This window comes from Hevea brasiliensis, unplaced genomic scaffold (assembly GCF_030052815.1).
Source record: "Hevea brasiliensis isolate MT/VB/25A 57/8 unplaced genomic scaffold, ASM3005281v1 Scaf5, whole genome shotgun sequence".
Classification (NCBI taxonomy): Eukaryota; Viridiplantae; Streptophyta; class Magnoliopsida; order Malpighiales; family Euphorbiaceae; genus Hevea; species Hevea brasiliensis.
The window spans coordinates 1,886,810-1,911,839 of NW_026615028.1; the positions used below are offsets into that span (position 1 = coordinate 1,886,810).

General features: G+C 30.6%; 3 protein-coding genes, 1 long non-coding RNA gene and 1 pseudogene across 4 annotated transcripts; 4 read left to right on the forward strand and 1 right to left on the reverse strand.

Annotated features, from left to right (window-relative positions):
* The first annotated feature begins 1,152 nt into the window (after positions 1 to 1,152).
* LOC110659098 (T-complex protein 1 subunit theta) lies at positions 1,153 to 5,955 on the forward strand. Its single transcript, XM_021816950.2, has 13 exons — positions 1,153 to 1,497; positions 2,206 to 2,468; positions 2,573 to 2,719; positions 2,822 to 2,983; positions 3,235 to 3,312; positions 3,470 to 3,603; positions 3,841 to 3,913; positions 3,994 to 4,071; positions 4,186 to 4,308; positions 4,560 to 4,654; positions 4,815 to 5,024; positions 5,163 to 5,220; positions 5,740 to 5,955. Exons 1-13 carry the CDS (start codon positions 1,350 to 1,352, stop codon positions 5,803 to 5,805), a joined length of 1,635 nt encoding a protein of 544 aa, XP_021672642.2. The 5' UTR covers positions 1,153 to 1,349; the 3' UTR covers positions 5,806 to 5,955.
* Positions 5,956 to 6,383: 428 nt separating this feature from the next.
* LOC110659101 (photosynthetic NDH subunit of subcomplex B 2, chloroplastic-like) lies at positions 6,384 to 8,178 on the forward strand (annotated as a pseudogene).
* Positions 8,179 to 8,473: 295 nt separating this feature from the next.
* Positions 8,474 to 10,549, forward strand: LOC110659100 (protein NDH-DEPENDENT CYCLIC ELECTRON FLOW 5). The gene is made up of 3 exons (XM_021816953.2): positions 8,474 to 9,248; positions 9,342 to 9,818; positions 10,207 to 10,549. Exons 1-3 carry the CDS (start codon positions 8,742 to 8,744, stop codon positions 10,399 to 10,401), a joined length of 1,179 nt encoding a protein of 392 aa, XP_021672645.2. The 5' UTR covers positions 8,474 to 8,741; the 3' UTR covers positions 10,402 to 10,549.
* A 35-nt stretch (positions 10,550 to 10,584) lies between these two features.
* On the reverse strand, positions 10,585 to 14,061 carry LOC110659099 (protein SINE1). Its single transcript, XM_021816952.2, has 3 exons — positions 13,591 to 14,061; positions 11,758 to 13,099; positions 10,585 to 11,267 (listed from the first exon to the last, which is right to left on the reverse strand). The coding sequence occupies exons 2-3, from the start codon at positions 13,090 to 13,092 to the stop codon at positions 10,779 to 10,781; spliced, it is 1,824 nt and encodes a 607-aa protein (XP_021672644.2). The 5' UTR covers positions 13,093 to 13,099; positions 13,591 to 14,061; the 3' UTR covers positions 10,585 to 10,778.
* Positions 14,062 to 16,836: 2,775 nt separating this feature from the next.
* LOC110659034 (uncharacterized) lies at positions 16,837 to 17,646 on the forward strand. Its single transcript, XR_002495688.2, has 2 exons — positions 16,837 to 17,022; positions 17,118 to 17,646. It is a non-coding gene; the product is annotated as an uncharacterized LOC110659034 (long non-coding RNA).
* The last annotated feature ends 7,384 nt before the right edge of the window (positions 17,647 to 25,030 follow it).

Sequence of the window (25,030 nt, forward strand, 5' to 3'; positions counted from 1 at the left end):
CCTGACTGTGGTTCAGTTTGAAATTGGAAATAGACCAGTTCAATTTAGAATGAATCGGATCAAAATTGATCGGGTATGGTTTGAGTTAAAACTGGTTATTTTTTCATTTAAAGAGGAGAACTTTTACGAAAATAGGTTGGTTGGAGTGATCAACATTGGACCGAAATTGAAATTGTATTTTTGGTTTGCTTTTGAATCAAGCCGCTGCCAGGTCTTATTGAACGTGTGGGATAAAACACGATAAATATAAAATGGATTTCCAGCATAAAACTTCGTTACATAAGAATTTTATAATCGTCGGTTGTAAAACAAAAAGGAAATGTCTCAAAATTATAAAATTACTATATTTGTGGCAGCCGTTTTTAAAGTTTTGGAAATTGAGGGTTAAAATAATAAATACTACTTTAGTTTTTTATTTTTTATTTTTTATTTTTTGTAATTTTGCATTGTCAAATTATTATTAAAAAAATTTCATCAATTTCTAATGAAAATATGCAATAATATCCTATTAAAGTATCAACATATATTTTAAAATCAGTTAAAAAAAACATATAATTTAAAATTAATTTAGAAAATGTATTCAAACTTTGGAAAAAAAATTTTGATCTTGGCCTATTCAATTTAGAGTTATTTCTATTTAATTATATCAGTAGTTAAGGTCAATTTTAGATGTTGTAATAATTAATTTAAAAAATTTTATTTAAATTTTTTAATAAAGAAAGAAGAAATTTACCAAGATTTGTTCTTTTGCTAAAAGCCTAAACAGATAAGAGAATCAAAATTATTGGTTTGTTTACTTGCGGAATTTTTTTTTTAAATATGGAAAATGCGTTTATTTATTGATAATGAAAAAAGTTTTTTAACTAAATATTAAAATTATATATATCTTAAAAAATTGTAGATTATTATAAAATATATTTAAAATTTTATTTTAATTTTAAATTTTTTAAATAATTATTTAATTTAATTATAAAAAAATTATAGTATAATTTTCATTGTAGAAATTAAAAATAGTTTTACAAAATAAGTTGCATATTAGTAAAAAAATTTTATAAAATTAATACGGGTAAACACAAAACATTTTTTTTCAATTTAAAAGAATCTTTTTAAGAGGCAAACGACGTCGTTATATTTACAACCTTAAAATAGCGCGGCGGGGAGCCAAAGTTCTAGGGCATTCTGGCCTGGGTTAACACTTCCTTGGTTCCTTTATACAGAGAGCCACACTGACCACTGGACGAGGAACTCATTTCTAGGGTTTTCTCTCTGGACACTGCAAGTTTGAAGAAGAAGAAGAAGAAGAAGAAATCAGAGCCCGATCAAGTTTCACAGAGAGAGAGATTGTGAAAATGGGGTTCTCAATGCAGCCATATGGAATACAAGCAATGCTCAAAGAAGGACACAAGCATCTTTCGGGTCTTGACGAAGCTGTTCTAAAAAATATCGATGCCTGCAAGCAGCTTTCCACTATCACTCGCACTTCGCTTGGTCCTAACGGTGCTTTCTCTTCCCTTTCTCTCCAATCTCTACTTAGAGATTTTTTATTAGTTCGTTTTAAAGTGGATTTTGAGTTTGAAGTGTTGTTTACTTTAAATTTGGATCGAGAAATTTTTGCTCTCAATACCTTCTCTTTTAGTGCTTTTTTTTGTTGCTGATTCAATGAACACTTGATCTTGTTTCTGTATGGTAGTCTGAGATGATTGGGATAAATGGACTTCTAAATAAGGTATTAAGTCTCGTGCACTCTGATTTTGAACTGTTTGTATGGTCACATGTATGAAAATAAAAGATGGGAAAAATTAGTGGACCTTTAATTTTCTCAAAGACCGTTAGTTTTTGTGAACAATATGTCGTTTCCTCCTAATCTTTCAGTTGAGAGGTGCCAAACAGGATTGTTCTGGCTGGTACACGTTTGATAATCTTAGGTGAGGCCATGAGGGTCATTGCTTCAATACCTCCCTTGCATCCCAAAGAATAAATAAAAAAGAAGCTGGAAAAGGGAGTTGGATTCAGGATTTAAATGAATACATTTTGGGATCAATGAGAAGCCAGGGGTTTTTTTCATTTCTAAATTTCCTCTCCATTTATATGTTTTTCTATAACTTTTGTGAGTGCTCTTGGGTGAAGTCATCTTTTTTTTTTTTTTTGGTAAATGCTCTTAGTAGGATTGGTTTAGAGGTTTTTTCTTAATGGTTTGGTATTCAGGTATGAATAAGATGGTCATTAATCATTTGGACAAGCTTTTTGTCACCAATGATGCTGCCACTATTGTCAATGAACTTGAGGTTCAGCATCCTGCTGCCAAAATTTTGGTCTTAGCTGGCAAGGCTCAACAAGAGGAAATTGGTGATGGAGCTAACTTGACTATTTCTTTTGCTGGTGAGCTCCTTCAAAATGCAGAGGAGCTTATCAGGATGGGCCTGCACCCAAGTGAGATCATTAGTGGGTACAGTAAAGGAATCAACCAGGTCTGTTAATTAGTTTATATGACCACTTTTGCTATATGGATGAATCTATGCTTGAAGGTCCCTGGCATAACTCTTTTTTTTTTTTGTTTTAAATGTTTTTTCAGACAATTGAAATCTTGGATGAATTGGTGGAGAAAGGTTCTGAAACAATGGATGTGAGGAATAAGGAACAGGTCATTTCTCGGATGAAGGCTGCTGTTGCTAGCAAGCAATTTGGACAAGAAGACATTTTAAGTAATCTTATTGCTGATGTAAGTATATTGCACGGTTCATTGCTTATATTCAATTGTTTGTTCTATATCTCCTGTTTATCAGAATATTCTTTCACCACTTCTTTTTATCTTGCATAACAGGCATGCATCCAAGTATGTCCCAAGAACCCAGCAAACTTTAACGTGGATAATGTTCGGGTCGCAAAGCTTGTGGGAGGAGGTTTGCATAATTGCACTGTAGTTCGTGGAATGGTATTGAAAAGTGACACTGTGGGTACTATAAAGAGAATGGAGAAAGCAAAGGTGAGTAGTTTGTCTCTTTTAATTTATGCTGTTAACTTTTAATTAAAACTTCTGATGATTTTCTTTAACTATAAAATGGTTCAGGTTTGTGATTCTAAAAATTCTTGCTTTCGTCATATTCCCTTCAATTTGTCAACTTTAAAATTTTCTTTTGGACTTGACTGCAAGAAACTTTTACACCAATTTTTCTTTGAAAGGATTTATTATTAATTTAAATTTTAAACTTTAATTTTTATATTGTACTTGCTTAGGTTGCTGTGTTTGCTGGGGGTGTTGATACCTCTGCAACTGAAACCAAGGGAACTGTCCTAATTCACTCTGCTGAGCAGGTATATCTGGAGGAAATTGGCAAATGGTTGTTGGTCCTTCTATTTGTGTTTGTCTAATATTTTTCAGGACGGTATACATTTGATAGTAAACAAGTTAATGTATTTAGTGGTAATTATAATGTGTTAACAAGTTCCTGTTCCTGTTTTGGCCTTGCAGCTAGAGAATTATGCCAAAACTGAAGAAGCTAAAGTTGAGGAGCTCATTAAAGCTGTTGCAGATTCTGGTGCCAAAGTAATTGTTAGTGGAGCAGCTGTTGGAGAAATGGCTTTGCATTTTTGTGAACGTTACAAGTAAATTGAATTTCTATGCACTTTTTTTTTCCCTGTTGCCCCCACTAGTTGTTTGCATAATCCATTTGAACATGTAACTTTGCATGTGTTATGGGACCGCTAATTGGACAAATTGAAGCCACATTACTATTCATCTGATTCAATTATAAATGGTGTCAGTGTTTGGTTCTCATGTATTTTCTTTTGTTGCCTCCATAATCTGTTGTTTATACTGATCTCCTACATTCTCGCCTGCAGACTCATGGTTTTGAAGATTAGCTCAAAGTTTGAATTGAGACGATTTTGCCGTACCACGGGTGCTGTTGCTCTTGTAAGCTTAATTTAAATTTATCCTTGATTTTGTCTGAAATCTTTAGAGGTACCCTAATATACTCTTGATTCTGAAAACAGTTGAAACTTAGCCAACCAAACCCAGATGACTTGGGATATGTAGATTCCATATCCGTTGAGGAAATTGGTGGAGTTAGGGTATGTTTGAAGATATCCTCCTTTAATCATAGCAATTTTGTTTTAGCAGGCTTCTTTTCCTTTTTCTATTCATGCCTTTTATCACATCTTCTCAATCATGATGCTTTTATGTAGGTCACTATTGTGAAAAATGAAGAGGGTGGTAACTCTGTATGCACTGTGGTCTTACGGGGAAGCACTGATAGTATATTAGAGGACCTTGAAAGAGCTGTTGATGATGGAGTTAACACCTATAAGGTAGCTGCTAAATATTTATCCCAATAGTTCTCTGTTTCTCTAAGTTCAATCTTGTTAACTATTACATGTTTTCTGGACCTTGAAAATGGTTTCATCTGTTCTTTATTGTTTTAACTTTTAAGAAGTTTTCTGCTGTGTTTTCTGTTCAAATTCCAGGAAATCGATATATATATATATATATATATATATATATATATATATATATATGAGGATGTTATTAGTCATGCATTATTCATGCTTGCTTTTGTCAGGCTATGTGTAGAGACAGTCGAATAATACTTGGAGCTGCAGCCACTGAAATTGAGTTGGCTAGAAGACTAAAGGAATTCTCTTTTAAAGAAACAGGGTAATTTGTTTCTTACCCTTATTTGTATTGATGTACATGGAATGGAAGTGTGGTCTTTCCTCCAAAAGTTTTGGAGGTATTAAGATGCTTTGTAGAAGCTTAGACATGGAGACAGGGCAGTAGGCCTTCTTGTTGATAAGTTATTACATCCACCTTGCAGATTGGATCAGTATGCTATTGCAAAATTTGCTGAGAGCTTTGAGATGGTACCCAAAACACTGGCCGAGAATGCTGGTCTTAATGCAATGGAGATCATATCATCTCTTTATGCTGAACATGCATCTGGAAATACCAAAGTGGGTATTGACTTGGAAGAAGGTGTTTGTAAGGATATGTCAACCATGAATATCTGGGACCTTTACGTCACAAAGTATGCTTCTTTTTACTTTTCATATATCATGCTTTCCTATGAAATATTTTCATGTTCTTTTTTTATCAGGCTAAACTTTGTTTAGTATAAAAAATGCAGGTCTTATATTCTCATTTTCTTTTCCTTTTTTTTTTTCAGGTTTTTTGCGCTCAAATATGCTGCAGATGCTGCCTGTACTGTATTGCGGGTAGACCAGGTATATTATCTGTGATGATTGTTACATATTTTCTTGCGCATTACATGTTCATTTCTACTAAGATTTTTGGTTCTTGTGCATTTTACAAACTGATCATTTAGGGTCTATGGCATTGCCTTGTAAACATTATTTCAAAAAATATTTATTAAGGACATTTAAATTTTGATTTTAATTTATATTTGACATATTTTAGTCATAAAATTTTCAAAACAGCATATTAAATTTCTCTTTTCAACATCTAAAAGGGTTTTTCTCCAAAAAGCATTTTCAAAACTAACTTTTTGGCTTTCCAAACATGATCCCAAATGGAGCCTTAGACTCGGGCAACTTAGAACACTAGAGATCATTCATCTGATTGTTGACCTTTTTAATTGATATCTCTTTTTTTTTTCCCCTTATGCTGATAGTTTTCATTTGTTAATTTTGTCGCCAATGGCTTTGCATTTATAACCACATATATTAGACTGGACATATATATGTATTGCAACTTTTAGTTTAATTTTTCTTCCTACTCTACAGATTATAATGGCAAAACCAGCTGGTGGTCCAAAGAGAGATCCGCCTGCAGGGATGGATGAAGACTAGTTTATTTCATCTCTTTTTGCTTGTATCTTTTTTGGGAAGAATTTCGTACTTGCTAGGTGTCTTTTTCTACAATTTTGTTTACTGTTAAAGAAATGTCAAGACCATTGCCTACTTCTAATCCAGCTTCGTCTGATGATTGGTTGCGATTCACTGATTTTTTACTTCTTTTACTTCCGCGCCATTCACTTAATGGACTGTGTACGTTGAGATATTTAAAGCTAATACATTCTTTTTGTGGTGTTGCCAATATTTATTTTCTAATTTTATTAAAACTATATTATATAATTCATTGATATAATCTTCAAGAATGAAAAACTAAATAAATATATTAATACAAATAAAATGGGATAATTTTACAAATAAAGGAAGTCTGATCTCCTCCCGTCTCTCGCACCCTATTTTTATTGGAATATAAATTATAATTTTATAAGAATTTAATTTATTTATTTTTTAATCGAAAGGTTTTTTTTTTTAATTTTAAAAAAATTATTTTAAAATAAAAGAAATGCAAAGATTATAATCATGGTTGACAAAAGCTTCAAGTGTAAATAAAGCCAAAATACGAATCCAAACAAAAACATTTTTTGAAGGATGAGCCTTGCAAGCTAGCTACTGGCGTTTGTGGAAGCTGTTTGCTTCCTTGTCTTCCATGGCTTCTCTTCTTTCCCTTTCTATCCCCAAGCCAAGCATAATAAAAGCTACTTCATCATCTACTGCAACGACCACCACCCTCCCTACTCTGGAGATTCTTGAAGAGAAGTTTGGTAGAAAAGGTATCAAATTCTCGGAATCGAATAACATTCCAGTTGTTGAGCTAACAGTTAGAAATGGCAGCTCTTTAAGGTTATAGATACCTGATGCTCATGTCACTTCCTACAAGCCAAAAGTTTATTGGAAGGATGAAGGTTTTGAGGAGCTTCTTTATACTATTCCTGGGAAAGAATCTAGTAAGGCAAGAGGTGGTGTTGGTTTGGTCATCAATGATGCCTCTGAAGCTGGTTCTAAAGAGTCACTTATTACTAGTTCACAATGGACTGTCAAGAATGTTGATTCTGATGCCATTGATGCTCTCCAGGTATTTCCTTTATTTCAAAATTTTCTGTTCATTCCATTCACCATTCTTGAAACCAGTTCGCTCCCTCATACTGATTGGTTCTTTTGGGGAGGATGTTGAGTTTGATGCCATTACTTTTCTGTTAATTGGTGGTCAATTGCAACGATGAGAAGGGAGACGAATTTTAGGATAATTTAAGGGAACTACAATTTGAGGCTCTTAGCCCCTTCAAGCTTTTTATACCTAATTTTCAGAAACATGAGCCTTAATCAATCTAAATTCACCGTAGACTGAACCTATGGTAGTGGATGAAACTCTCATTGTAAGATGAAATCTGCATTTCTTTTAGTTGCACAGCAACTAATAGGATGAATATCTAATTTGGTTCATGATTTGTTCTACTGGTTTCTTGTTGGTGGAATTAAGCTATACCGGTGGAACTCTTGATATAACATACATTGTCTCACTATACCCAGTGAGCATTGCAACAGCAGTTATAGTAAGAACAATGGCCGCAAGCCTGTGACTCTAACTAGTGCTATTCTAAGTCATCTCAAATTCAAGAGGAGAGGAAAGGCAGCAATCCAAGGATTCAAGGGTTGCTCCTATTGTCCATTCCCTCCTTTACCTTCTCCTTTCGAAATCTTATCTCCAGGTGAAGCCATGAAATCTGAGTCTTCAGGATTGTTTGATTTTGGTTTAGAGACCGAGGACAAACCAGGTACATGGACAGTTCAAGATGTACCCTTCACAATTTTGAAGAATAAGTTCAGTAGAGTTTATGCTGCTCCACCACAAGAGAGACTAAAACCAATTTATAACACCCCACCTTCAAAATATGAAACACTTGATCAGGTATGAGTTTGACATTTATATCAGATCAATAGGCTTTAGCAAATTTCATTTTGAAAAACTATCCATTCTATTGATGTTTCATCAATCAGATATATTTCAAAAAGTATTTATGGCAACCCTGTTGGTCTATTTCAGGGACTTGAGCTTTTCTTCAGGGTGATTCGGATAGGTTTTGAAGACACATACATAGGCAGCCCAGGTTCCTTATCAGAGAAGTATGGGCAGGAGTATTTTATCTGCACTGGCCCTGCTGCAATGCTGGTGCCTGTTTTTGTGGAACCAGGTGAAGATTGGAGAGGGGCACAGGTTATTGAGCATGATAATTTGTAATTATGTAACAAAATTAAACACTCATCTTACATTTTTTTTTCAGTTTCCTTTGTTCATCTCACAATCAATCTTGTAATCATAGAGTTATATTTGCTCAAGAGAAGTCATAATAGTTCATTACTCTTTAATGGTAATTTTGATTTAAGCCTAAAAAAGAGAACTAGAAGATTGGAGATTTGTACTTGTAATAGTTTACTTAAGTTCCATGGTAGCTTGGAAAGAGAAGGCCTGAGCTTAGCTACAAAAAATTTGTAGTTGAAAACCAATTTAGAAATCAATAAATTGGTTTTGCAGACAAGATAAGCTTCAAATATTTTGTTTTTTATTTATAATACACTGAATGAAATGACAACAAAATGTGTAAGTATGAAAAGGTAAAAAAAAATCACAGTAATTTCTTTCTATTATCTGAAAGGATAAGGTTGAATGCTTGGCCAACAAAATTGGAATTGGATAGCAGAAATTGTCAAAAAACTTCAAAGAAAAATAGAAAGATATATATTTCAAAATATCTAAGTAGTTATCAATTAGAACCAACCAAAAGTAGTGGCTGAGTTATCCAACAGCAGGGAAGGCATGGATAAGTGGGCCCCATAACTTCCTTTTCCTTTTATTAAATTATGTGTATAAAGTATGCAGTTCTATCGTCTGCTTAATGATGCCCACTTTAATACACAATTGAAAAGAAGGGTTGACTATGGCTTCCAGTTCTCTATTTTCACTGAACTTTGCTTCCATCCCCTCCACAAGTTCCCCCACCAAACATCCATTTTGTTTTCATTCTTACCTTCCCTCTATTTCTTTTCAATACAGCAACAAGAAGAGAGAATTCCCAATTCCTTCTGTAGCTTCAATCCCATACGAACCGATAAATGTAGACTACTTGGAGGAAGAATTCAGTGGACATGGAGTAACTTTCGAAGATATTGGCGACAGCTACATTGCCAAGATGAAATTGGAGAATGGGAGTGCAGCCACCCTGATGCTTCCAAGTGGCCTGATCACATCATACAAGGCACATATGTGGCATGGTGGCACAGTTGAACTGCTGCAAACAACTGTCTCCAAGGGGGAAGATGGTAATCCTGTCATACAAGGAGGGGTATCCTTAGCCTTCAACTTTGGAAGTGATTGTGAAACTTCATGGTCTCCAAGCACTTGGGCTGTTCATGCCATTAGAGGTTCTCCTCAAGACTCTATTCAGGTATGTCTATATAACTTGTCAATTCTTGAAAGATTATTCTTTTATACTTGGAGTTATAAACGCATTCTTGAAGTAGGAAGTTGCGGAATGCAGGTTGAACTGATAAGCACAGATGCAGAAGATATGGTTGAAATAAGACACATTATGAATCTGGAAGAAGACACCTTAAGCTCAAAGGTCACTGTTTCAAACTCAAATTCTTCATCGATCCAGTTGATGGGATCCCTTATAAGCCATCTAACAGTAAGCACACCAGAAGCGACTTATGCATGTGGTTTAGAGGGATCAAATTTCTTTAACAGGCCTATGTTCTTGTCAAATTTGAGCATAGTTCCTCCTGACCTTGGCCCAGAAAGCAGAGATGGTTCTGGGAAACCAAGAGATATTGTGAGGCTCAAAGGATCTGGCTGGGGTGCAAGAAATCAAAAGAACTCTGATAAAAGGAACATCAGGCAAATAGAGAGCGAAGAAGAAATGGAGGGTGAAGAGTCTGATAGCTACAAGCATTTAACTGAGGAAATGAGCAGGATTTATACCAATGCTCCGCGGGATTTCACAATCATTGACAGGGTACTCTTCTTAATCACTCAAGAATTCAGTTCCCTTTTCTTTCCTTCTTCCTTTTTTTTTTTTAATTTTCTCTTAGATGTAAGTGATTGAATCTAAAATAAAAAATGAACACCCAGGTTCAAAACTTACCAATCTCAGAACTCTGGTTTCTGTCGAGGGCTTCACTTGGTAAATTGCCAATTATAGAAAATATTTGATATTTCTACCTTAGCTAGAATTGTAGTTGGTTGACCCCAGAAAAGAGTTTAGAAGCTGCAGTAGTTAATCCAAACTCTTGGATATACACAACAAAGTTCACGTACAATGAGTACGGTTTTACCTTGTTCTTTTAATCTTGTTTTCCTTTAATATGCTGACAAATCCTTTCCCTCTTCTTATTACAAAACAGGGTAGAAGAAACTCAGTTGTCATAGCAAGGGATGGGTTTGAAGAACTATACATGTTTAGTCCTGGCTCAATCCATGAAAGCTTTGGCATGTACTCATTCATATGTGTAGGACAATCAGCAATGCTTAAGCCAGTGATTTTGCGTCCTGGAGACGTTTGGACAGGTGGGCAACATTTACATAATCCTAATCTCTGAATAATGATGGATTTCAATAGTGATTGAGAATAGTGACTTGCTTGTTCGTAATGAGAAGTAATGTAACATGAACCTGCTGATACAGAAATCTTATTGTATGGAATGAAAATTTTGCTGCTAATGTGATGACAAGAGAGCAGTATTTCAACCATCCCTCCTCCCCTTTCCCCTCTATAACTGTAGTTTAAACTTGAACAAGAACATTGCAAAATACATTCAAACATCTAAATGGTGTGAAATCGTTTTCTGACAAGCTAAACAAATGATCTATATCAAGCACATTAAACATCCAACTAATTGTTGGAACTGACTAGATATTGTACAAAAAACATAGGATTCTCAGCAATGAACTAATATTTGATACAACGAGGAACTAGTTATGTTGGAACAAGATATTGACCTCCTCCTTTCTGACCATCAATTAACATAGTCAACATTAATGAGGTAAAAACTGCAAGAAGAGCAAAAGACAGGCCAACAATCAACCCATAAGAATTCTTTCGATGGCCCTTTCTGTTGGGAAACCTTGGAGTATCATCTTTATTTGCATTTACCACTTCAGTAGACACTTGCACGTCGCTATCAACAAGAACATTATCTGTTGATGACACTGACTCAGAAGTATCTAGGAATTGTTCCTCCCCAGCATATGAGTTTCTATTATCTTCAACCTCATATTCCACATTACGCTGAAAGCCATTTCCATTGAACTTCATATTTGGACTGTAATCAAATTTGCTCGAGCGTGGACTTAGTTTCTCATAGATGTCTGAATCCACATCATTTGGATCCTGAAGAGAGCGAATGAGCTTTCTTGGAGTTGTGAAGATGCTAATGTTGTCAACATTTATATGAGAACGTGACCTCTAAAGAGACGGGGAAAAATAAATATGATTATATTAGCAACCATTAGCATAAATAAGAAGAAGAAGAAGAAGATGAAACATAGTAACAGTAATACTATGGAAAATATCAGCAGTCAAAATAAGCATCTGAGCTATAAACGGCAATCTTTTCCAGCTATAAGGTGTGCTATTCCCAAGTGCAATAGGCAAGAAAAACATCCATATCATAAGAAAAACCAGAAAATGAAGCTAATGCCAACAAGGTAAAAAAATTCTTGAAACTAATCTCAAGCACCATTTTCTGATCTGCATTTAGAAACCTTGCTAGAAGTTTAAACATCTTTTTTGCTTCTACTTATCACTGGAAAAACTAGCACCATAACTCACCAATATTTTGCAAACTCAGGTTAAAATTCACTGTCACCATCTGATCCTTACTAAATATAAGAGTCCAAATAGAAAGAAATTCAAGCAAGCAAGCAACTCTTGAAATACCAATCACAACAATTACCTGAGGACTGGGAGTGGTACTCCTGAGTCCATTTCTAGGAGTTCTTTGCAAGAACCCCGCAAAGTCTTCAGTGTGATCTCCTCCATTTTCAGCAAGTTCAAGATGCCCAGAGTGACCAGGAAATGCATCATGGATTGGACTTCCATGAACCAAATCTGAAAAGAAGCCATCTCTTAGAGATACATCCACCCCTCCATTTTCATGTCTCCAAAGTTTTCGGTTCACACTCTGACGGTCAAACTCCATATTCTGAGAAATCTCAGTAGTTGAAATAGGCGACTCGGCCAAAGAGTCATATTCAATAAAGGAATCAAGTGTCTGTGATTCAGGTGATATAGATGCTGGAGAAAGATTTCCAGCACTAGTTACAGTCCTCCTTCCTTTGTGCTCTCCCCTACCAAAGTTTGAGCCAGTAACCGAACCAGGACTCTTCTCAAATTTTGATCCTTTCTCTGTGGATATTTTTTTTGCAGTCTGCAAAGCTTCAAAAGCAGCCCCACTCACATAAGCCATCTGATCAGACTGGCACTCCTCCATCTCCTTAATTATCAAGTCAACCTCTGAAAAAATGTTTCTTGGATCCAAACACTTCATCAAGAAATTGACCATTTGAATAGCAGACAACCTTTTCTGAGAGTTACTCTCTACAACACCAGCATTCAAAATACGCAATCCAGATTGTATAAGCAATCTTGCATATGCTTCAACTATTAAAGCATTATGCTTAGCCAAAGCCATGACTAATCCCATATGTGAGTTTGTCTGAGTGCATTTGTCCTCCAAAGCAACAGCTACATTTTGACAAACCCTATTTACCATCTCATCTGAAGCAAACCGCCAATTATCCGAGTCTACAAGAGCCTTTAAGCAAAGGGCAGCCCCAGAAGTAAGGCTTTCCTGCGAACCCAAGAGAGCTTTTGAAAGTGGCTTACAAAGAGAGTGAATTATATGCCTTTTTTTGTCCTCCTCCATTGTTGGATCAATGCCATATCTGGCAATTGCTGGCACCACTTTTGAGCACGCTTGTTGAAGAGGAAAAGACCCTGCACTTGAAGCTAAGGTCTTGATAATGGTTGCCATGATGCTATCAATCTGAGGAACAATGTTGACTCCATGGACACGGGCAAGAACTTCATAGAGTGAGATAGTGTATTCGCCAGACAAAGAACCCGTTTCTTTGGTTTCAGAAACTTGGGCAAGAAAGAGTGGGATTGCCTTAGAATCCAAGCCCTTCACATATGATTTCAGTGCTCTCATTGCCGATCTACGACTATCAGCATCTTTGTCAAGATTTGCCAATTCTTGCCGAACTATTGGACTGAGATTCCTACCCATCTTCTACCTGAAAACAAACATTCCAATATACATCTGAGTTACTAAGTTGGGGATTAATTCATGATTTTACTTCATGTCAAATTTTGTAAAAGTTGAGAATTTACTGGATGAAGAATCTAAGCCCAAACAATATCTGACAGAAATCACATAAAGCAAATAGTAGAGAAAACCCAGAGCATTTATCTCAACATTGTTCCTTATATCAACAGATATAAATAACAAAAGACAAAATTCAAAATGGAAGTACAAAAATTCAACCTCAAAAGAGTCTTGCTTTCTGTGAATTAAAGTTCAAAATCTAAAGCTCAAATTAGAAAATGGGTTTATTGAGATTTCATGTGGCAAATACCAACATAAATGAATCTAAAATCCACAAGAATAGGAACAAACATTAAAGACCTGCAGCACACAGTAACTCAAAAACATAAGATGAGTAACTAATTTTTTTGTCTCAAAGCAATACAAAGAAAAAAAAAAAACAAAATTACACAGTCCCACCTCTCTATTCTTGTTCTTCTTGTTGCAGGAAATGCTCTGTTCACTCTTCTCTTATCTTTGTTTAGTGAAACCAAGAGGCAGGGGATTCTAAATTCAAGAAATTGAAAACAGGAACAAAAAAAAAAAAGAGATAAAGAATTTGGAAGCAATACCAAATCAAATGGTTTTGTTTAATGAAGCCTAGAAACAGGGGATTCTAAATTCAAGAACTTGAAAACATGAACAAGGAACAAAAAGATGAAGAATTTGGAAGCAAACCCAAATCAAATACTTTGTTTAGTGAAACCAAGAAACAGGGGATTCTAAATTCAAAACAGGAACAAGAAACAAAAAAAAATGAAGAATTTTGGAGCCAAGCCAAATCAAATAGTATTTCTTGAGGGTAACAGTGTGTGTATAGGGTTTAGTACAAAGGATCCTGAATGTAAAATTTAAATCCCGTGTTTTTAGGGCCTGTCTTTTGGGATTTTCTTTTCCTGGCTTTCTTGTTTTTATGAAGAGGGAGTACGTTGAAATTCAAATCTTTCTCTGCAATTCCGCCGCTATCCCTTCTCCAGTGGGCTCCACCCATAATATTTGTATGCTTGGACAATTTTACCCTTTAAATACTGTTTGCTCAGTCTCTGGAATTTTGCTTCGAGGTACTCTCTCCGTTTCATTGTAATAGCTTTCCAATGTGTTTGCACGATAATTAAGAAAAATATTAGATAATCTTAATTTTATAAAAAAATTATTAATAATCGACTCTAATATATGATATGTTAAGAAAAAAATAAATATATTAAATAAATAAGAGTAAAAATTAAAAAAAATACTGTTTTATTTTTTAAAATAGTATATAAAGTGGAATAAATTTTTTTTTTTAAATTATCTATTATAATGGAATGAAGGATGTAGTATTTTTTTTAATTGGATTTGGGATTTGAAATTAATTTCTTCAAAATTTGAAGGTAGTCAATTTAAATTATATGCAACTAGTATGTTTGAAAAATCTAAAAATAAAAAAAATCATTAAGTTGAATTTTATTTTATCAATTTTCATATTTTTAGAAAATTTAAAACTGTTACAATTTAATTTTTATACTCTTATTTGGCAAAGTATAATTTTACAAGGATTTTTTTTTTTGTTAATTGAGTGTTTGAAATAAAAGAATTTAATTTTTTTAACTAAAAAATTTATATTTTTTAAAAAAATAAAAATAATTACGATTTAGTGAGAATTTAATTAAATTATTTTCTTACAAATTATTTATTAAAAAAAATTTCAGTTAAAAATTTAATCACTTAAAAACAATATTCATGCTAGAAATTGTATGATTTTGAGAAAATTTAATTCACTTAATAAAACTTTTTATTAAAAACTCAAAACACTATTTTTTATAAATAAGGAAAATTTAAAAAAAATAATTACATTCATTTTGTTTATTAATATTTTAAATAATAAAATTTAAATAAATTACAATATTTTAAAATTTATTTTAAATACATAAATTTTTTTTTTATAAAATCAATTTAATTGAATATTAAAATTAAATTCTAACAAAAGGATCATTCTAAACATGATTAATATGATTTAAATATCATCAATGGAACTTCATCTTTTTAAAAATTAAGATTTAAAATGGCCAATTTAAAATACACAATATAGTTTTTTTAATACACTAATATGAGATGGTAGAAATTCATTTCTTTAAAATTTGAGTTAGGGATGAAAAGTTGTAAGTTACATGTGAAAATTACTTAGAATTTATTATAAATTATATGAATTCATTTACAACTTATTATCATTAACCAAATTTTTTAATTTTATATATTCCAATTAATAATTTTATAAAACATGTAAATTCAATTTATTTAAAATATAATATTTAAAAATTATAAACATTATTATAAAAAATATATTTTTATTTAACTAATTAATTAATTGCATAAACGAAAAGTCAGCATCTGCCTCACTCTGCTTTGGTTGAAAATCAGTCTTTTCTTAGATCAGGCTTGACTTCGCCTTTCCTCCTACAGTTTTTTATGGACTTTCGGATACCTCTCCCTGTCAATCGAGTCACTTTGTCGTAAGAAGATGACCTGGAATGGCTAGCATGGCACCCATGCTCTTGGGTGCTCGCCTAGGCACAATAAAACAAGCCTCATGCAAAAATGTTACGCTCGTCTCACATCAGTCAAATAATAGAAGTTCCTAGAGCATCCACTAAGTGTATCTTTTGGAGAGAGCATAATGAACTCATGATAAGTGATATTAGAGCCAACTTTATAATACAAGTGTCTTAATGAGACCGAGATAGGTAGGATGAGCTAGTCATGACGAGGGCGTCACGAGTTTGGGTGGGAAAGAATATTACGCTCGTCCCACATTAGTCAAATAAGAGAGATTCCTAAGACATATAAGTGAGTATACTGTACACCTAATGACTAATGAAGTGCATCTTTTGGAGAGTGAGATAATGACCCCATGACAAAAGTCATCGCACCACACATATCATAATGATCGCTCTGCTGGATGATAAGGTCAGTTTCGTCATTTGGAACAAAAACATTTTGTCTTCGTGCTTCTCCCAAATTCATCAGTAATTTTTTTTTTCACTTATTAGTTTAATTTATATAAAAGCTAATGGATTTTAGTTTAATAGTGATAAAGACGTTGTTAGAATTAAAAGATTTTGAATTTAAATTTTAATAAAATTAATGAAAAAGTGATGATATATACACAACAAATCTGACACGAAATTAAAGAGTTTGGTTTCAAATTCACTGTATTTGTGTAATTATCATTTATAGAATTATATTAATTTAATTATATATTTATATAGTTATTTATATTATATTATATTTATAATTTAGTATTTCAATAAATTTTTATATTAAGAGAATAATAAACCTAAAATTATAAAATTAATATATATTAAAGTGCAAATTAAATTAATTGACTCACACTATAGCACATATTAAACATATTATCATGTCATGTCTATCATCCATTTGAAAAATAAGTTGCGTTTTTATTTAAATTTATGATAGAATTGGATTATCACTCAAATTATGTTATATTCATATATCAACACGAGACAAATATGACCCAGTAATTTTTTTTTTTAGAAATATTTTAATTATTAATTAATTAAATTAATTATTTATTAAATTTTCGTAATAACCTGAAAATCACAAAAATTTAAATAGCAAGCTTTAAGATCTTAAATAAAATATATTTACATTTTTAAGTGAGCCTCTAATTCATTCTATGTCTTTTCCCTTTTTTTATCTTCTCAATTATGGGTTTCTTCTTTCAAGGCTAGACCTTGCTCTTCTCTCTCTCTCTCTCTCTCTCTCTCTCTCTCTGTAGAGAGGGAGGTCATCTCCTTACTGGTTAGTCGGTTTCTCCTCCATAGATTTTGATGGTGGAGTAGCAAACGGTGAATGGTGAGTGATCCTTTAGGCTGCCCTTGTGACGTGGTCCTGTTTTTCGTTCTCTTATCTTGCTTTGTCTTTTGGTTTTTTCGGTGGTATTGTTGCAGATCTTATGGCACAAAAGAGACAGACTTTTTGCAAATCTGCTCCATTTGTGTGGTTATAAGGTTGCTCGAGCATTGCCATGGACTAGGCACGAGAGAGTTCTTGTTGTTGGGTGTCGAAGGAGGAAATATTCATAGGATTTGAAGAGTCAACCGAACATGGTGTTGTCGCCCTGGCTAAATAAGATTGAGATGCCAGCGAGACTCTACCCGACCTTGCTTCCTCCGTTGTGCGGTTTGCCAGTCTGAGTTCAAGTGGTTTTATAAACCCATGGTTTCCTGAAGGCATGATGCAAGTTGTTTGTAGGCGGATTTGTTATTGTTATAGGTCATCAACCCATTTTGGCTGCCTAGGGTTTTTTTTGGTGGAGCTGGGAGATCTGGTTGGATTTATTATAATGTTTGGGCCCATGATGAGTTTTTGGTAGTTATAGTTAAGCCATGGAACCTTTTTTTAAAATTTGTATTCTCTGCCTTGCAAGACCTACTAATGAATGAACCTTTATTTTTTATTACAAAAAAAAAAAAATTATACCTATTGCCTCCTTTTGAACCTTAATCCTCAAAGCAATAAATTCCAACATTTTGTTTCCATAAAAAGCTGTGCCAGGAAGATAGAATGGTGGCCCAATTTGCAGTAAACAAAGTGATTTGTGATCATACCTCTGCAAAACAGGTAAAAACTTGCAGGGATAAATATTTGAGCTGCGAATTGACATAGCTATCCATTTATCCAAAAATTAACGGATTACCATAGTTAGATTACAGATTTTGGGCTCTCTCCTCTCTCTCTCTCTCTCTCTCTCTCTCACACACAAAAAAAAAATAATAATAATAATAAATAAATAATAAAAACAGAGGAGGGGGAAAAAGAAAAGGTATTAAATGCTATTTTGAACAACTGTAACTTTAAAAAGCTACAATACAATACTGTATCATCCACGTAATGATGCTGGTCAATATGCATTAATAGCTTCTCAAACCTAAGCTCCATATCTCAAAACAATTTCTAGCGTCAACAACCAAGCAATGCATAAACAGGGACTACTGCATAACCTTGAACTAAATGAGCAGATGTCCATTTTTCACATCACCATTTCATGCCACAAAACTCCAAAATCCTAAAGCAATTCCATAAAATCTAGAAGATATTGCAATATCAACTGATTAAAGGCCTTAGTATGGGCAAAAAATTACAAGGTCATAAGCTTGTCTTGCCAATAAAACTTTCTCAGTGCATAAACTCAATGCATTATCCTGATACGCCTCAATATCCTTTCTCATTCTGTCAACAGCATCATCCTTTTCAATGTTACCGTTATTATAAGCACCATTCCCTCTCTTTGAGCCTTGTGATGCCAATCCTAAACGGTACTTTGTTTGCTGCCTGGTTTGATTTATCATCGCTTCCATCCGCCCATACAACACATGGATAAATTAGACACATCCATACTTAATTAAAAGGGTTAAAATGGTTAAAAAAAAAATACATATTCACATAAAATCGAAGATATGTGATGTAGATGCCTAGGTGTTAAATTGTGTACGAACATATCCACATTACATCCGCGGAAACATTCTATTGAAACTAGGAAAATTAAATAAAAAAATTGCTAATTTTACAACTCATGCACATGCATAAATGGATGTAAGCATAGGATAATTAAAATTATACCTGAAAGAATACAAAAAAATTCAAAATTTCACAACTAAGCATGGATACACTAGATGTGTGTGTTAGAAATAGCTATTGGAAAAATCACCGAAATCCCTAAAAATAAAATTTCACTACGTAGATAAATTTCAACAACTGCCATTGAAGTTATATAGTTGTAACACTACAGTATTTTAATTTTAAAATTTAACATAAAATTTCTTAAATTTTTAAATTTTACATAGTAAAATTCCTCTTACTTTCAATTACTGATTTTTCAGTTAGAAATTAATGTGAACAACTCTTACATGACACTTAATCAACATTTTTTTCTCCTCTCTTATATAAAGTCTAAAATTATTTTCTCTACAAGTAAAAAATTATTGTCTACAGAGATAAGAAAAATTTAATTTACACATGACTTGAGAGAAAAAAGATAAATACTGACTAAGTTTCATACTAAAACTATCTAGATCAGCGTCTAATTGAAGAAACATTACAATTAGATAAGTTCAGTGATTACCCTTACTTTCATACACCGGAAAATGCATATAAAAATGTACACGAATTACACATTTATGGGCTTACAATGGGACCGTTTGTCGAGTTCTCTGATAGTATTGAGAAGTCTTTGAAGCTCAGCTGGTAATGTACTTGCATCTATTCAAATTCAGATCAACAAAATTGGACTAAATTATTCTCATATAAAATTTCCCCCTAAAAATGGAGGAAAAAAGGTTCTAAAAAAATGAGTCTAAATGTAGCAACTTACACTCTAGGTAATCGTCGACGTAGACTCCAGTTCGGGCCATTGCCATATTTAGGTTTGTTTTCTTCCCTTGTTTGGGTTCTAGGGTTTTTTAGCGGGTTCTTTTTGAGTGCTACTGCGGTGTATAGCGGGGAGAGGAGGAGGAAAACGGTGTCCCTTGGAATTATTGTCCCGTGCTTAGGGAAATTTTTAAATTTTGAGGGAATTTAGGTATTTATTCTAGTTCCGCTGGGGGTTAAAAAATCCATAGGGTCAATGCTAGCTCGCTAACATCCTCCAAAGGCATGAGTTTTAGCCACTTTAGCCCAATGTCTCTTCGCAGCTCCTTCTCCAAACCATTCCCTTCTCACTTCCCGCGTAAATTCAAAGCACCCTCCACTGTATACCCACGCAAAACCTCGAAAGGTAGTACCCAATTTTCTGTTTTTTCTATTTCATTTACTTTGCTGAGAGCTATGGTTGCAAAATCATATGTATAATCTCTTGTTTCCTCTTTGTTGATTGCTTTTTCATTTTTTGCAGTGAGTTCATAGGAATTATAGTCAATTGACTCACAGAATCTTTATAGAATTCCTCACAGCTAGAGAATTTTGGAATTACTGTTTGAATTCTGGGTCTTTGATGGAATGCAAAAAGCTTCATGGGAAAATTCTCGAGGTGGATTTTGATGGAGAAAGAGTTTTGTGCCATAAGCTTATTGATTTTTATATCGTGGTAGGTTATTTTCTGTAGTGTAGTGAAGATTTTTGATGATATGCCTACTAGAAGCGTGATTACTTGGAATAAGGTATTATCCAGTTTTGTTGCAAGGAAAATAAGCAACAGTCTAACAGAGTGTTTAGTCTGTTTTCACGGATGGTTAGAGGAAAACGTAAATCCAAGTAAAGTCGCATTTGGCAGTGTTTTAAGGGCTTGTGGATGTGTTAATGCTACTTTTCGCTATGTTGAGCAGGTTCATGCTAGGATTATTTGTCATGGGTCGCAGTAGCATCTTCTTCCTTTCCACTCAATGGTCGGGTAGCCATTGTAACAGGTTCAAGTTGAATTGGCCATGCCATTTCCACTCACCTTCACTCTCTTGGTGCAAGATACGTGCTCAATTATGCATCAAGTTCCGCCCAAGCTCATCTCCTTGCATCCGAGCACAATGCTTCAGGTGTATTGTCTTCTTATCCTCGAGCAATTGCTATAAGTGCTGATGTTTCAGACCCAGATCAAGTCAAGCAACTCTTTGACACAGCCAAGCAAGAATTTGGCTCAAAAATCCATATCCTTATATTGTACTGGAGTTATGAATCCAAAGTAGCCCACTTGGCCAATACAACAGTAGACTGGGACATGACTTTCAAAGTCAACTAAGGGCCCAGTATAATATGGAAAATCTTCCTAATCATAAACAGGAATCACCTTTATTTCTTTCTTATTTTAGGATTTTGCTTAGTCATTATTTGCTGTATTATTCTTCCACTCATTCTTTCCTTGTAAATGTATCTCCTGTGTATTCTATATATTGTACAGTAACAAAGAATGAAGATCATCAGAAAATTAATACCCAATTGTGTCATTTGACAGATTTGTTATCTAAATGTTACATGGTTCTGCTGATCCAAGAGTTGCATTTTCTTTTATGTTCTTGAATTCGGATCGATGGTCAAGCCCGGGTTAATGATGATTCAATCTTATTTGCTAGAAATGAATATTCAAAACGAATGTCTTTTTTTCAATTTTTTGGCTCCAATTATGGCATAAACTCTATGCGTTAAAGTATAAAAACGATTTCAATATCAATGAGTAAAGGTTATTGGGTTAACTAATTTATAATCAAAATTTGATTCCATCTTTCATCACTTAAGATAAAATGAAATTTATCTATTTGTAATTTTTGAGTTAACTTCAACAAAATAGGTTAAGCCAATTTGATTTAGCTTTCTTACTGTATATTCATTTTCAATTTATTATTTTTAACCCAAATAAAACTTCAACATAGACCACTCCCTAAGAATTTTACTTAATTTAAATTATTCTCAATTTAAATTAATCTCATTGAAATATTAAGATTAATTTATTGACAAATGTTTCACTTTATTTTTTAGATAAATTCAGTTTACTATATTATTTATAAATTTAATTAATAAAATTGTTTTATGAAAATATAATTATAAATAAATATATGATTTAATTTTGAATTATTATGTATATATAACTAGCATAATACCCATGCTATGTATGGGTAATTTATAATTTTTATTTTTTAATTTAATTTTTAATTATATTTTAAATAAAATAAATTATTACTATTAAATTAATTTTAATTTAAAATTTCTCTCTTATTTAATTTAATTTGAATAAATTTTTACCTGTCATAATAATAAATTTTTAATTAATTTATATTATAATTAATTAAAATACCTATTTAATTTTTTTTATACATTTATTAAGAGTAATTTTCATGATTATTTTGTTTAAAATGTAATTAAATTACTTTATTTAAAAAATAATTTAAATTTCATAAAATTTTTATATTTTATCTCATAATTTATGTAAATCGATATTTATTTTTTATAAATTATAGAAAATATATTAAATTAATGAGAAAATAATATTATTTTAAAAATATATAAATATATACTCAACTCAACTCAACTAAGCCTTTATCCCAAAAATTTGGGGTCGGCTATATGGATTCGCTTTCTCCACTCTAAACGATTTTTGGTTAAATCCTCAGAAATGTGTAAAAATATATAAATGTATATTTTTATTATTAATATAATAAAAAATTATCAAATTGCCAATGATGAATTGAATTATTTAATTTCAGTAATAATAAAAATATATAATATTATTATAAATTAAAAATAACATTCTATTATATTATTTTTTAAATTACTACATCTAAATGTAAATTTTTTTTATTAATCTCAATTTTTTTTATAAAATAATTATTTGACAAAAATAGTTATCACCTTACATAAATTTGTAATAGACAATAAATATATTTCATAAAAGGTATAATTTTAAAATGTCATAATTTTCTATTATTAAAATAAATACTATAAATACATACTATTTTTCAAAAGACAGATTTCATAATTATAATATTATAACTTTAATTGTTCTTAATCATTTTTATTTATAACTAAATTTTTAATGTTATTATATTTGCAATTTATCTTTAAAATTATACTTCTATATAAAAAATATAATTAAGAGATAATTTATGCACTAAGATATAGATAATTAATTAAAATTTAAAAATAATTTTGATGAAAATTAATTATAATAAAATATAGATAATCAAAATATTAATTATAATTTTATTCGATATATAATTATAATGAAATAAGATATTCAAAGTTTAAGAAATATTAAATAAGAAAATTTTAAAAATTAATAATTAAATAAATATTAATTAGATATATTTAAATAAATAAATTTTGAGAATGATAACTAATAGCTTTGAAAGAAATAATAAAATATAAAAATATTTGAGCACATTTAGGTTAAATAAAAATGCTTGATAAAAGAATAGTGCTTAATATATATCAAAAATCTCATATGATACTATATATATATTGATAAATAAATGAAAATTATTTAAATAAAAAAATAATTTATAACTAAATATTATTGAATTGAAAAATGGTAACAAAAAACATTTAAATTCAATTTTTTTAAAAGTAAAATATTTCTTATTTACTTGGCAATTTCAATTAAATAGCCATATGTTGGCGATGATGATGATAATAATAATAATAACATTAATTAATTTTAAGAAAATAAAATAAAAAATATTAAATTATTAACATAAAAAATAATATATACTAATTATAAATAAGTCAAATATCTATATTTTATTTTTATAATTTTTCATATATACACTTTTGTCTCTCAAATTTTTTAATAAAGATTTTATAATAAAAAATATAACAATGCAGTAAAAATATTTGTTAAAAATATGAAATAATTTAAGATTGAATTATATGATAGTTGATTATTAGATCACAAATTAATGATTGTTTTTTTTAAACTAATGACCATCAATGATTTATTATTATTATTATTATTATTATTATTATTATTATTATTATTATTATTATAAGAGAAATAAAAAAATAATAATTAGTATTTATAAAATAATATAAATAATTTATAAATATTACATTTAATTACTAAATGTTTTAATTTAAAAAAAAATAGTAATTTGAATCATAAATGTTAAGGCAATATTATAAATAATAATAATAATTAAAAGAAAAATAAAAAATTAAATAATAATTAATATAAATGAGAGTATTTATGATTAATTATGAAATCATAAATTAATAATCAATTTTTCTTAAATTAATGGTCATCAATTACTTTTATTATTATTATTATTATTATTACCACTAAACGTAACATATGATAAACGTAGCATATGATAAATAATATTTTATATAAATGAATTTATAAAAAAATAATATAAATAATTTTTAAGTATTATATTTAATTCTTAATTTTTCAAAAAATAGTTTTTAAAGGAAATAATATTTTAATTAATAAATGTTAAAGTGGTATTATAAAAAATAATAATAATTAAAAAAGAATTAAAAATTAAATAATAATTAGTATTTACATAATAATATAAATAATTTATAAATATTATATTTAATTATAAAATGTCTTAATTTTTAAAAAATTAAATTTAAAAAAAATAATTTAAATCATAAATTTTAATATAGTATTTTAAATAATAATGATAATTAAAAGATAAATAAAAAATTAAATAGTAATTAGTATAAAAGAGAATATTTATAGAAAGTGAAACATGATAAATTTTTTAAGAAAAGTGTTACATATCATTTTTTTTGTGAATACGGTCATTCTTTATTTATATATATATATATATATATATATATAAAAGGATTGTATTTAGAAAATTAAATTATATAATAATTATATATTACAACTTTCAGAAAATATAGAAAAATAGTTATCAATAAATTTAATTAAAATTTATCAATAAGTATAAATATGATAGATTTAAAATTTTACATTCTTTTGAATTTATTTTATAAAAATATAGACCACTTCTCTATCAGAAAGTGAAAATTCAATATATATAAAATTAGTATATGTTTTTATTAAGTAAAATTAATAAATTAATTCAATTAATTCTTAATCTTTTATTTCTCTAATTAAAATGAACCTTTCAGATAATAATAATAATAATAATAATAATAATAATAATAATAATAATAATAATAGCTATTTATTATAGTATTAAAATGTAATAATTAAATAATTTGTAACTTTTATATATATATATATATATATAATTAAGAAAATAATAACTTAATCATAATTTAAAAAAATTATATAATTAATTAATAAAAACTAAAACTTTAAGGGGGCAACGGCAGGTAAAATAATATAAAATGATTAATGCTAATATTAGTTATTTATTAACTATACCATAAAAAATATCAAAAAAATCATGAAAATTGAATATTA

Excerpts from the sequence above, each read along its gene's own strand:
- LOC110659098 (XM_021816950.2), top strand. The coding sequence starts at position 1,350 with ATGGGGTTCTCAATGCAGCCATATGGAATACAAGCAATGCTCAAAGAA. Across the intron at positions 2,720-2,821 it reads TAAGTAATCTTATTGCTGAT|GCATGCATCCAAGTATGTCC; the intron begins GTAAGTATATTG and ends CTTGCATAACAG. Across the intron at positions 5,221-5,739 it reads CTGTATTGCGGGTAGACCAG|ATTATAATGGCAAAACCAGC; the intron begins GTATATTATCTG and ends CCTACTCTACAG.
- LOC110659100 (XM_021816953.2), top strand. The coding sequence starts at position 8,742 with ATGGCTTCCAGTTCTCTATTTTCACTGAACTTTGCTTCCATCCCCTCC. Across the intron at positions 9,249-9,341 it reads CTCCTCAAGACTCTATTCAG|GTTGAACTGATAAGCACAGA; the intron begins GTATGTCTATAT and ends TGCGGAATGCAG. Across the intron at positions 9,819-10,206 it reads ATTTCACAATCATTGACAGG|GGTAGAAGAAACTCAGTTGT; the intron begins GTACTCTTCTTA and ends ATTACAAAACAG.
- LOC110659099 (XM_021816952.2), bottom strand. The coding sequence starts at position 13,092 with ATGGGTAGGAATCTCAGTCCAATAGTTCGGCAAGAATTGGCAAATCTT. Across the intron at positions 11,268-11,757 it reads GTACCACTCCCAGTCCTCAG|AGGTCACGTTCTCATATAAA; the intron begins GTAATTGTTGTG and ends CCGTCTCTTTAG.